This window comes from Chamaea fasciata, unplaced genomic scaffold (genome assembly GCF_029207755.1).
Source record: "Chamaea fasciata isolate MVZ Bird 193981 ecotype frontalis unplaced genomic scaffold, bChaFas1.0.hap1 SCAF_7, whole genome shotgun sequence".
NCBI lineage: Eukaryota > Metazoa > Chordata > Aves > Passeriformes > Sylviidae > Chamaea > Chamaea fasciata.
In genome coordinates, this window is record NW_027094092.1 from 16,788,473 (window position 1) to 16,801,661 (window position 13,189).

General features: G+C 37.8%; 1 protein-coding gene across 1 annotated transcript in view; it reads right to left on the bottom strand.

The window, feature by feature from the left end:
* Positions 1-740: 740 nt before the first annotated feature.
* The window catches only part of MUC5AC (mucin 5AC, oligomeric mucus/gel-forming), a 49,665-nt gene continuing 37,216 nt past the window's right edge, over positions 741-13,189 (bottom strand). Inside the window, exons 32-49 of the mRNA XM_066186970.1 lie at positions 12,912-13,135; positions 11,915-12,089; positions 11,485-11,735; positions 9,967-10,150; positions 9,402-9,600; positions 8,310-8,488; positions 8,011-8,080; positions 7,625-7,725; positions 7,227-7,258; positions 6,335-6,512; positions 5,548-5,652; positions 5,278-5,312; positions 4,799-4,915; positions 4,585-4,683; positions 3,805-3,933; positions 3,115-3,172; positions 2,411-2,516; positions 741-1,894 (exon numbers count right to left, since the gene is read on the bottom strand). Of these exons, the coding sequence (XP_066043067.1) occupies positions 1,663-1,894; positions 2,411-2,516; positions 3,115-3,172; positions 3,805-3,933; positions 4,585-4,683; positions 4,799-4,915; positions 5,278-5,312; positions 5,548-5,652; positions 6,335-6,512; positions 7,227-7,258; positions 7,625-7,725; positions 8,011-8,080; positions 8,310-8,488; positions 9,402-9,600; positions 9,967-10,150; positions 11,485-11,735; positions 11,915-12,089; positions 12,912-13,135 (2,474 nt within the window). The 3' untranslated portion in view covers positions 741-1,662. The remainder of the gene's footprint in view (positions 1,895-2,410; positions 2,517-3,114; positions 3,173-3,804; positions 3,934-4,584; positions 4,684-4,798; positions 4,916-5,277; positions 5,313-5,547; positions 5,653-6,334; positions 6,513-7,226; positions 7,259-7,624; positions 7,726-8,010; positions 8,081-8,309; positions 8,489-9,401; positions 9,601-9,966; positions 10,151-11,484; positions 11,736-11,914; positions 12,090-12,911; positions 13,136-13,189) is intronic.

The window sequence follows — 13,189 nt, forward strand, 5'->3', positions numbered from 1 at the left end:
ACTTTATTCAAATAAAGGGAGAGATCCACCAGAGCACACCCGCGGGGTTTTCTGTCCCAAGGTTCCAGAGGGGGCACCCTCCTTTTATCCTGAGCTCCCGGCCACGCGTTTCCCTCTTCCTTTCCCCACTGGCCGAGGCACCAGGAAGGTGCAGCCTTCCCGAACTGCCCACCAATATTCCCCCCTTGAACCTACTACTGTACCCCAAAGCTCAGAACCTCGGGCTGTGCAGACCCGTGTCTGTGCCGGGAGCCGAGCTGCCTGGGCTCTGCAGCAAAGCCGCTGCCCGAAGTCAGTGGGGACACTGGGACCCATTTCAAAGACGTCAACACCCACACCTTCACCCCATCTAAGTGTAAAGACGTGAGCTTTCCTCTCAGTAGTAACCGCACAGATTTACAACAGGGCAGTTTCAGAGATTTATGTATGGTGCAGTGGGCTCTAAAACACGAGACTGACTGATTTGAAATACTACGGATAGTTGATGCCAGTCAGGTAAAAAACTTTCAGGGCTACAAAACGTGCAGACTCAGAGAAATGCTTGCTTTCTGAGAGTTCACTAATTGATAGCATCTGAAGTGATGTGCTTGTTACTGAGTGTTTTTCATTCAAAGCAGTATCAAAGCTCTACAGGGGGTTAGGTACCACAATTTACATTGACTTTTGACCTGGAACTATGTTTTATGGAGCCAACAACTCTCACACAAGGGATTCACTGAAAAGTCAAAGCAGACCTGCTGTAAAATGCTCAAAATTTATTAATCATAATTTCTTTTTTGTGTCTTAAGGAACAAAAATAAAATAATATTCAAAAACAAAAGAAAATATACCATACCCAGACAACATGACAGAGTAAGAAATGGGTAACATTCATTCTGAAAGAAATGACTCAATAAATCATTTTCAAAAAAAAAAATAATAAATAGCAGTGGTTCATCTTTTTAAAGCTTCCTAGGAAAGAATTTACAATTATTATTATTATTATTATACTTCTGTTTATAAAAAATCCTTCATATGCCTCTGTTGGCAAATATATATATATATATATTTCTTCTGTAAACAGTTAACCACAAAACAAAATAAAAAAATCCGTATTTTCATACAGCTACTATGCTGATGGTGTTATGTAAACAAAAAGTAGTGTGCAGCAGCTTGTCACAGCAGGATTTTTTTTCCTTTTCCTCACAAAAACATGTGGGGAAATACGTCCATCATAAATTGTTCAAAATATTGAAGTTTATAAGTTTAGAGAAGATATGGCTTTCTGCACTCTAAGTTTTCCTCACCAAAAAAAGAAACATATAGAAGCAGAGGGGTACAGTTTTCCTTGGGTTCGGTTTGTTTTCTGGATTTGTCTTTTGATTTTTCTTGGTGAACTGGAATGAAAATGTTAATGAAAGTCCAGCACTTCTCACAAGACAAATGAACAGAAAATGTCAAGATGAACTCGTGCTGTACCTCTCAAGGTGTAAAAAAGACATAAAAAACAATGGGAGATACATTGATAGTGAAAACTGAAAATCTGTAGACAGACATACTGGGGGTTTATGCAGAAAACATCTGTTCATCCAAAATTTTAGCTGCTCTTGACACTTTAGTATTTTTTGAAGTTTCTTTATTTAGTCTTATGCTCAGCCCTTGTTTGAGGACTTCTCTCTAGTTCTAATTTTTGACATTCGCTTGCTCCTGAGAGGTCTTTATCTGCTGTGTCTGCTGTTGGGTGTTGTCTTGGGTAATGCACTCAGCACCCACACAGCTGCATTTCTCCACGTAGGTGTAGGAGTGATCAAGGAAGGTTCCATCGCTGCATGTGAGAGTCACCTTTCTTTTGCTGGTCTTGATTTCCTGACAACACGAGCATTTGTGCACCATTGTGTTTGTCGTTTGAGAATATCTGATGGAAAAACCAATGGAAGGGAGAGATTCAGAATTTTTGTGAGAAATAACACTGCCCCTCCCACCCATTGCAAAACCACCAGAAGCTGTGCGCTGGCATGTGGGACTTTTGCTCAATATTATCATCCTTACAGTATTGTGATGAAATACAGGTAAATTGCTCCTCATTGTAAAAATTGATGGTTCTAAGTCTTCAGTGAGGAACAGAAAAAGTAAAGAATTATTCCAGATCACATAGTGAGCCAGTCCAGTGAGAGAATAATGAGAAACAACCTCAGTTTTATATGGGCAATATCAAAATTCGGGTCTATTCACTATGACACTGAACAGGCTGTTAAACACACTGAATCTCAAGGTAATCAAGCTAGTACAATGCCATGTTAATTAGCACAATGGAACCAGTTGATGAATGGGTGGATGTTGGACACACCAGAAAAACACTTGTGATTTGCTGGATATAACTGTTGTAAAGAGTAGAAGACAAGAGGCCACAATTATCTTTTATGCCACTTACCGTGAATAAGCATCACAGCTGCCTTCACAGTATGTTATCTCAACAGGTGCAGGAGATACACAGCCATTATAGTTGATGACAGTAGTCATATTGTGCTTCATACAAACTGAGGTCATCACAAAGCAAAGGAAAATAGGTTAAAATACGGGTGCATATAAACAGATAGCTGTGTATGATATGATAGTTTGTAACTGAAAACTAATGTGGATGGAGCTGAAATAGGAAACTAAGTCACAGTGCGTTTTTGCTTTAATTGCTGAGGGCCAAATGCAGACTGGCTGTTTGTGTAATCAGTGGATGGTTCTTCCCCTTTTTCTTATGCAACTTGGTGCAGGATGCAGAAATTAAGAGCAGTACTGTGGCAACTGCTGGATGCACCCCCCTCTCTCAGAACTGGCTTCACTTTCCACCTTGAAGAGAATGTATCTATGGAAATTGGAGAATAATCATAGTCCTCACCCTCCCACAAAAAAGCCAGCATTTAACAGTAGGGGATGGGAAAGTTCACCTTCTATTTCACAAGGACCTAAAATGCACAGTGGAAATGCCATCTTCCTTTCTTTTTCCTTTCTTACCCCAGTGAAGCAGTGACCCAAACCTGGTCAGTTCACCTCTTCTTTCTATGCGCCCCGTGTGCAAAATGGGCTAATATACCTAATAAGGCACATATAATCAATACTTTTAACAAAACTATTATTACTTACGTTTCGGTATTCTTCGGCACACCAGACAGCAGCCATCGTCAGATAACCTGACGTCATCCTTAATTGGGAAAACAAAAAGATAACTCAGGTTTCATATCTGCATGCTGGAGCAGACTTTCCCTGCTTCCTAATTTTCTCTGGCACCAGAAACTGCGTATATTTTTGTATTGACATGGGGTCTAACATCAAGCAAGGCTAAATATTAAGGGCATGTCATTAATATTAATAAGGATTATTTGAAAGTTGAAATGGAGGGAAATTCTCACTTAAGTAGTATAATTTCAGCAAGCAATAAAGCTTGTAGCACATGTAAGTCACAATATTGTGATCAAAGTCAGTAGAGGTGAAGGATTATAACAGCCAGGCTAACAATGAATGAAATAGCTGACTTGCCAGAGGCTGATTTTTGCTTCTAGGTCACTTGACCCTTTTAGGAATCCAAAATACTGTGTTGTATTCTTTTCACGAATGTCCGATCCTCAGAGAGGATTGATATATCACTCAGTTTAATTTTGATTTGATTTTCTGCGATAAAATTTGACTGGGACCAGGTTCAGAGAGGATAAAAGGAGAATTACTTCCTGCATGATGCTTCTGCTAGTTATTTTCATTAGACACCATGATCCTTTTATCAGTGGTGTTAGACAGTGCAACCTTTCCAAAAGTGAGAACAGGTAGAACAGTACTTACTGAATCACACTCATCGGGGTTAAAGGCAGGACAGCTTGCCTCTTTGATGACTTGAATGAACTGGTCAGCATGTTTTTCACATGTGTAAACAGTACAGTTATCACCAGGTGGATTCCAGTATTCTCCTTCCTGAAAGTAGTCAAAATGAAAGCAAATTAAAATCTTCTTATATGAAAACAAAACAAAAGCCCTCCAATGTCTTATTGTTGCTGTGTATAGTAGTTTGATTATTCCAAACAACTTCCTTTAATTTCAGCTGATAATTATTCACCATATTATCATACTGCTATTAAGTGTTTTTCATTAACCAAGTGAAGAGGCTCTATTTTTATCTGGATATAGATGTGCTTTTTTTGTGTGAATAGGGTAAGTCCGTGGACTCATTTGGAAAGAATAAATTGCATTTCAATGGTTTTGTCATTAGAACTTATGGATGTGTCAAAATGCCTCCAGAGATAAAATTATCCTTTGAGCAAAATGGGTGCTACAGTTTCAGAACTGGAGGCAAACAAAAGGCCATTGCTTTCACCTGTATATTTTCCTATGTTGATTTCTGAAAGCCATTGTTCAGTATCATGCCACAGTTGCTTCCAGAAGTCTTAGAACTGGTGTTTTGTGGTGTAAGGTATTGTATAAGCTGTGTGGGGACTGTCCAGTCCCTGCTTGAGTAAGCATTTGTCTAATATGAGGAAAGGAAATAAATGTAAGAAGTACAAGGAGAGGAAAGAATGGAAAGACTAGCAGAGTTCTCCAGAAGTGAACTAAACCAGAGGTAATTACATGGAGCACGTGTGTAATGTTGTCTCCCACAGTCACTACGCAAGCTGCTGCCTTGCACGTGCCGCAGCACTGTCCAGGTTCCACTGTGTATTTATAGCCCTGTTTTGAAAGAAACAGAGAGGCAATGGCATTAAGTCAGGTCATTGACCTCAGCTGGTGGTTATTGGAGCTGAGCGGGGTAGGAATTTCTGACAGCAGAAAGAACAGCACTCACCAGTGGGCAGTATGTGTCACAGATAACAGGCTGGCACGTCACCCTAGGGTGGTGAGGCCTAGAGGATTCAGAGCAGGTACATTCTTCACAGGGGCCTGATGGAATGGCAGCTCCAGGCTAGGGGAAGTTGGACAAGTCCATTGTTAGTCAGTTAAAGCAAGCTGATCTGTATATACACATCAGAAAATACAAAGATGAAGTATGTATAGGCTAAGCTATCCGTAAATACAATTTTGGTTGTTTCATTTAAGCAGAGTTTCTGGTTTAGTAATATCAATTTTGGAATCAAATTCTGCTGATGTACAAAGAAGAGCAGAAAATACTTTTGCTTGTACAGAAGGTGTTAACCTCAGTGAAATAATAAATAATGTTTTATCTCAGGCCTTCCAACAAAATATGGACCGTGATAAGTGTCAAAAACATTGCACTGTGAACTATGTGAAGGTGTATTTTTATAGTGAGTAACTCTGTGTACTTACTGCATAATAGGTTTCGTTGACTACACAGCCCTGTCCTGTAAAGAAGGAAGAAGGAGATGTAAGTTTTAAGAGGCAGAAATGCATGGAAAAACTTCTGATTTGTAGCTTTGTAGGCTCGTTTCATAGGCCTGTGGCCGCAGCCTTAAAACACTCATTCATGACAAGGCCCAGTAATGATAACACAGGTAAGTTGCATATCTCTTATAAGGTTTTTGTAGCTTAGAAAAATACAGCAGTAAATAGCACATGAAGAGGGTGCACAATACTTACTGCATTCAAGGATGGGACAGCAGTTTCCAGGTGGCATTACTGTGGTTATTTCCTGTCCCTCTAAGCACTGGGGTGTGATGTCAGGGCAGAGGCTTGTGTTGCAGTCTGTTTCATTGAGAGAATGTAGAAAATAATAAGCTCAGAATTTTTGAATTACAGCAATTTTGTTTTAGATGAACTTCTGAAGTTTTCCCATGGGGTAGATATGGTGTTAACAGAAGATAGTTTAATAACTAATTCAGTCTGTGTGCCAAGGTGTTTTTTCAATGTAAGCGGGCGTTCCCATAACCTTTGTAAAACAAAACACTGAGAAGAATAGAGTGGTAATTGCTGGAAAGAGATAATTTCAAAGAGAAATTTGTACCAATGGGGAAATTTCATGATTCTCTGGTCTGATAACCGATTTTGGAACTTTCCTGAGCAATTTTTAAATTGTCAGGACTATTTTTTAAAGTTAATTTTCCTAATACTGGTCTTTGGAATAGAAAATGTTTTGAATGGTTTTTGAATATTATTTCAAATAGTGGCAGTATTAAAGGCTTTCAGTGTTAAATTATAGAAGATTTTGTTACTTTTCTATATCTAACTATATAAAATCTTTTAATCGTTAAATTTGTTATCTTCAGGCATTTACTCTATGCTCTTCAAGAAGGCTCTAAAAAGTGGGATGAGGGAGAAAAGCCTTAAGATATCAATGCAAAGTATTAAAAAATGAGAAATGATTGCTGTAGTTTTCTAAAATTAATCTAGCATATTCCCCATGATCAAGAACTAAGACAGTACTTACAACACTCAGTCCTTGTACAGCATGGATCTTCTGGTATCTGTATCTGAACAGGCATGTAACCTGGTTCTTCACAAAATACTTGCTGTGCCAGAGAACATTCGTGTTTTGTACACTTCACCTTAAGAGTATTTTTGTCACAGACACATTCCTGGCAATTTTTTGTCCATTCTTCTCCTGGCTAAATAAAAAAGAAAAACACAGACAAAGGAAAGAAAAAAATTAAATGTGAAAATAAACCAAAATCATTTTATTTGCTTCTAATTGACATATTCATGCATGTGGTGATAACTGGTTATATCAGCTTTTTCATATTTTAGATTCTATAGAAGACCCTCAAACTGCTTATTAGGGGAAGATATTGGAGGCCACTAAAGCTTCTGAGTTCACAAAGCTATTACATTCTATTTGTTAATAGCGTTAGTATGAGGGTTACAGGAGATCAAAAGGAGAAATGATTGAGCCTCACATCCATTTTTGAAAAAGAAGTAATCATATGGCATACTCATTTTCACATTGGGTTGTTAATTTCTATGCAGCTGAGGAACTAAGAATGCAGGCTATGAACATGATAAGCAACAGGTAAAGTTTGTTATCCATCTCTCTTCATTTCTAGTAATTTTAGTAAGCCAAATTTGTGGAAATAAAGTAATCAGATACGCCTAACTTCCACTACTACCATCTCTCTTTCTCTAAGTTTTTTTTTCTGTATGTGAGGTTATTGAAAGAATATTTTATCACTTACTGTTAAATTTATTATGGGTGCTTTAGCACACATAACTTTTAAGACTAAAAGCGAACAAACATTTGTGACAAAGCTTTGGTTTAGTGGAACACTAAATATCATCTTGTTTTGATTGTCTGTGCTCATTAAGCCACTCATTGTGATACTCACCCATCTGGACAATCCATTTGGTTCTCTGCAGACTGGAAAGAAAAAGAGAAAAACAGACAAACAAATGAATGGGCATTTATATCACTGAAAACTGACAAAGGAGTACATATGTGCAGTTTCAAGTAAAAAATACTGTGAAGATAAAGCTAACACGGAAATGAATATACAGACTAATTTTGCTGAACTGTAGAATTCTACCATCTTGGTGAGTCTCACATTGGAAAGGAGGATGGAAAAAAGGTAATATTGAGTATTATTCAATTTGTAATTGGAGACCCTTAGGGAGGCTGATTGGCAGTGGTCTGACCATATAGAAGATGACCATAGAACTCAGACCTCCTGACTAACAATCCTGATCTCTATTTATTTATTCCCCAAACTAACTACAAGTTACTTACGACATTCAGAGACACAGGTGTTGCTCTCTGCACGCAAGAGTGTCATTCCTTCAGGACAGAAACAGCCTTCAGTTACTCCATAGCCAGGACGCTGCTCATAGCTGTAATGGGAAGAATATATGTGCTTGAGTACAACACTTATGGTGAGGCAGGGGGTAGAGCAGCGTATCTTGTCAGATACAAGAGAGAAAAAAAACCGCACACTTTCTGAAGGGCAACAGGAAGTGCATGTTCCTAGAGCTGATTGGTATTTTTAAATCTTGAATAAATTAGTGACATTTGCAACACATTTCATTATTAAATAACTCAAATTTCTGAGGAAAGAAAGTAGACAGGGAAAATATAAGCAGGTGTTTCACGGTGGGGTTTTTTTTGCTTTTCCATACCTTTGGTCACAAGTAACTGGATTAATGGGCCCGCATGGCTTGTATACCAAGCTTGATGGACAGCTGAATGCTGTATGGAAAAAGACAAAAAAAATTTAAAAAATTAAAAATTGACAATAGATGCATTTTTTCCAGAAAAAATTACTACAGTTTTACCTTCTTCATCATCAGCTTCAGTGAGAAGGGCCCCACTGGATTTTTTTAGACAATAACCAAATGTCAGATAGAAGACATGTTTAGTGAATAAAACACTAATTTCTACTATTTATCACATACATTTTAAGTCCTGCAATACTTACGGCATGTATTGTTGGTCATTCCTCTCCAGTCAATGCAGACACCTCTAGCAGCACACTCTGTAGCATATATCTCCAAACTGGAACACTGCATGAATTCATCGTCTATGCGACATCCATCAAAAACACAGCCTTTGAAAAATGGTTCTGGTGGTATCACAGTGTGACATTCTGCAAAAACCCTGCAGGCAGCAAAGAAAGAGACCCCCTTCTATGTTAATGATCCATTAGACTAAGTCTGTTCCTGTAAGACAACGCTTTCCAGTTAATAGCGTGTGACTCTGTCTGCTTCAGAAAGGAAGGTATTATGAGAAAAAAAGCCCTAGGAATGCCCAATAAACTTGGTGATAGATTCAGTAAAGATTAAGAAATCTGTAGTGCCTTTTATTTCTAAAGACTTTAATAGTCATAGTATTTCTGTAGATGTACACAACTTTTTAGCAGTTTGACACCAGAAATTTGGTGTAAAAGGCAAATGCACCATATTGAGAAAAAAAAGTGAAAAAATGTAGTAATAGAAAATTCAGACATAAAATAGCTCCAAACTTACTAGATACTAAAGAAAGCATGTTAAAAGAGGGCCTTTATAAGTAACTCATCTGAAAAAAGCTTTTGTCAACCTACACAGGTATAGGAAGTACTTCAGGAAACAAGCCTTTGTGCTTTTGGAACTCCATGTTTTAGGTAAAATGTACTGAGAATTAAGGACATTTCTTAGCTGTTTGCATCTGCTCTCTTCACCTGTTTGGTAGCTGGGTTCTCTATGTCTTGTTCTGAAGACCCACTAGAAATTTAGGGTTCGGTCTTCGCTTAATAGTTAATGAGCATACTCTGGAAGTATTGCATGCAGGGATTATTAATTTTAGTGCTTGCTGCATCCCTGATTTTCTGACTTTACCTCTCCTTGCTCAGTTATCTTGTCTTTGGGAGTCAAGTCATTAAGGCAGACCTTTCTTTTGCAAAGGCCTTTTACTTTATATATTCTGTAATTAAGCTGATATTTTCAGCTATTATCACATGCTAAAGCTATAGCTGTTATTCTTCTTGTATGATGCAAGACAGTTTTGTCTAGAAAAAATGGATTTCTTTTCTTACTCGCTCAAGATAAGCTTGCAGAGTGGAGGTGTTTGACATTGCGGCTTTGGTGGAGGTGTGGTTATAGCTGGTGGTATTGGTATTCCATGGCACGACTTGTTGTTGTCAACAATCCAGTGGTGAGCCATTTGGGGACAGGAGGAAATGATCTTACCACTTGGTAAGCGGCATTCATCTTCTTTGTTGTTTGTACAGGTTCCTGTAAGAGACAAGCTGGGTAAGTCTCATAAGCCACATCAGAGATGCACAATACATTCCTGGGCTGATAAGTTTAGTCGTGATGTGCTCATGAAATATGTATTTTGCCCTGCCTTATAGGGAGTGCTTTCTCTAGCTGTATGAACTTCAGGTTAGGGGAAAAAAAAGCAGATGTAAAACCCCAGCCCCAGAGAAATATTGAGCTTTTAACATCCTACAGAAGTTGAAGAGCAGAACTGTAGTCATTTCCATTTACTGCTGTTTAAAAATTTTTGTCAGTTGTAAGACTGCACAGCCAGAGTGGATGAGCATAACCAAGATAGGGGTGGGGAAAGAGGACTGCCTCCAATCTGTGCGTCCTTCTTACCACATTGTCCTTCGGTGTTGTTGCCAAATTTGCTGTACGGGAGCTTCACAGAGAAGATCAGACCACTAAAGGTGATGACAGCACCAATTTCTTCTATTTCAACAATCATATTGATGCCAAGAGTGGAGAAAGAAATGCCATCTTTTTTGAAGCCTGGTTCGACAATCTTTTTGTTGAAGTACATCTGAGTACAGGGTTAAAAAGACAGAACATCAAGTGAGAATAAGCACTGCTTCTGCCTGATTATTTTAAATAATATATTTTCTAATCTTCATAATTATGCATAACTCCGTATTGTTGTTCTACACATCCAGTGCCCATTGGCATCCTAATCACAGAATATATTTGCATTGATATCTTGGCTTGTATTGCTGTATTGCTAAAATGTGATAATAGTCTAAGTGGCCTCTACGTACTGTGTTTGTGCTGATTGTGTGCTAATACACAGTATTTTATGCACATAAATCCAAGTATTTTCTTTGTAGCCCTCATGATTATGTGTATTGGAAACATTTTTCATGAAAATGAGTGATAGTTTTCTTTAGCTACAGAAATATCCCTGCCATTATTATGTAATAATTTTGCCAGATGATCACACCATCTCTATATTACATAGTAATTGACATTGGAAGAGTTGTCTGAATTCAAAATGAAGTCAGATGCCCTTAGTGCCAGTTTTATGTTGTAGTGATCATATTTATTAGTTAAACTTTTCAATTTGTAGCCAGCATCTTATATGAATTAATAAAGGTAAACATATTTTCCTAATAGCTTTTTGTCAGAAGTTATTCTGCAACTCTCTTCTCACTGAATAGGGCTAAAGCATGAGTTAAAATTGTCAGTTACTGTTTTCTTTCACAAGAAATCACTGGAACCAACGTATTTCTCTGACTGAGAATTTGGCTGGGCACTCTAAGGCGAGAGTGCCTATTCAAACAAACTTTTCTCCCTCTCTATAGATTCTCTAATCAACTAATAGATTCTCCAGTGTAGGAGTGGGACTATCTTTTCATTTTCATTTGTTTGCCAACACTACTTTGGATCATGAAGGTGAGGTGATGGTCTATGTCACCCCTTTTCTTCAGCTATACCTTCCTTCACAGTAGGAAATGGAAGGGGGAAATCATGTCAGGGCCGTTGGGTGCCTGAAGTTCCATAAAAGCAGTCCCCAGTCATTGAGCAGATAAGAGTTACATATTCATCTTCCCCCCAAGGGAAGACTCCTGCTTGCAACTTGCATTTGTTTTTCTTCAAAATGTGTTTGCTTACATAAGTGTATGGCACAATGTACCAGTTTTCATGAAATATGAAGTTTGTTCTTCAAACATTGTTTGCATCCAGTGCACTCCTGGATGTTCTTAGCATCCAGTGCAAACCTTTTCCTCCTCCCCCCCAGTGATACTCTCTGCCCTGATCACCTCCATGATGTGATACTCGAACAGACTCTATCTCAGAATAGCATCAGTAAGCCTTATGGAAATATTTCTTTTTTGCAAAAATAATAATAAAAAAATTTACCACGTTGGTCATCACACCATTCATGAGCTGACGAGTCAGCACCACTTCTGCAGATTTGTAGAAAATAATAATGGATTTAGGGCAGGAGAGTCCATCTTTTGCATCGCAGTAATAATTGTCAATGTAAACACGGAAGTTGTCGTATCTCGGGACAATCTGTTTCACCAGGACGTAAGTGCAGTTTTCAAGGAAGGTATAATAGGTTCCATCAAAAGTAATGTAATGAGGATCACCCCATCCACTACACACACCTGGTACAGAGAAAATATGTGGAAAAATAAGATGAGAATTTATGTAGAAGAAAATTTAAAAACTGAAGAGGATGCAATTTATAGAGCAAGCTTACGAAATTAAAATGCCCATATAATCTGTGTAAAGATTGGCGCTTTTTTTCCCAAAAAACGTTATTCCTGAATCTATTGGTGCTTACATTGACACTCATATCGGTAACAGCATCCATTTTCATCAGGTACCAGCAATGGTGGATATTTGTTTGCACAGGTAATTTCCTTTACAGGTGGGCAGTATGTTGGTACTACGTCTATATCATTGTCTCCATTACAGATGACTTCTGTACAGTTGGATAATTTGAATCTTTCACCAGGCTGCAAAATGAAGAAAAAGTTTTCATAACAAAACTCTCTAAATAGGTATAACCTTTATCCCTCTTTTTAGATTTATGCTATAATGTTTCCAGTAATGGTGGTGTTAGAAAGGAAATTAGTTTGCGTTACTTCTCTAAAATTTGTGGTAGTAGTGATTTTTAATGGGAACTAGAGGTATTCAAAATTCTGACCATGATATGGGGGATAGAAAACGCATACTTTCCTAAATCTAGAACAAAAATTAAAATGAAAATCTTCACTGATAATAAGAAGTTGTCAATATTCAACAGGATTTTTTTTTTTAACGCTAAAAAGAGGTGGGAACCTTAACTACACTTGTTTCTTCTGCGTGAGGAGCTCTTCTGGGGTTTGGGGGACACATACTGGATTACAGGAACTGATTTCCTCCGTTCTATGTACTGAGAACTTCAAGGTCAACAGAGAACATAGCAATAAGAAAGTTTAAAGAAGTATAGATAAAAGGGCAGGTGAAGAGAAACAGATGCAAGCCTTTACTGCATCTTGAATAATTCACTTTAGTGAAAAAATAGGATCCACTAGAAAACTCCTTCTAATATGTCAGTGAGAAAACAGCATATATATGCAATGCACCAAAGAGTTTACTAAAAAAAAAAAAGAAACAAAAAAAGTATTGTAACTTGCCTTAACAGTATAAAAAACTGAAATTCAGAAATAGGAAAATACAAATATTATGTCTTGTACATTGCCGACTATTAGCTAACTACAAACCGCTCCAATCTGGTAACATCCAAAAGTATGATATTATCTCAACAGTCAAAGAATACCACAGAAATTACGCACTTGTAATGGAGGATATAGAGGGGAAACGCAGCCATGAATAGCAACACTTGAAGAGGTGGGAGGCAGAGGAACTGATGTTGTAGCTGTAGACCACTCTGAGGAAGTAGGAGCTGGTGAAGTAGTGACGTTACAATGCACAGTGTGTCGTTCAATATCACATGTTGGGCTACAGATAGCATAAAATCTACATCCATCACTATCCATTCTGTTGTAAATCAAGTCACCTTAAAAAAGAAATATGGAGAAATATTTTTTAAAAAAATTGAAAGAAGGAAGGC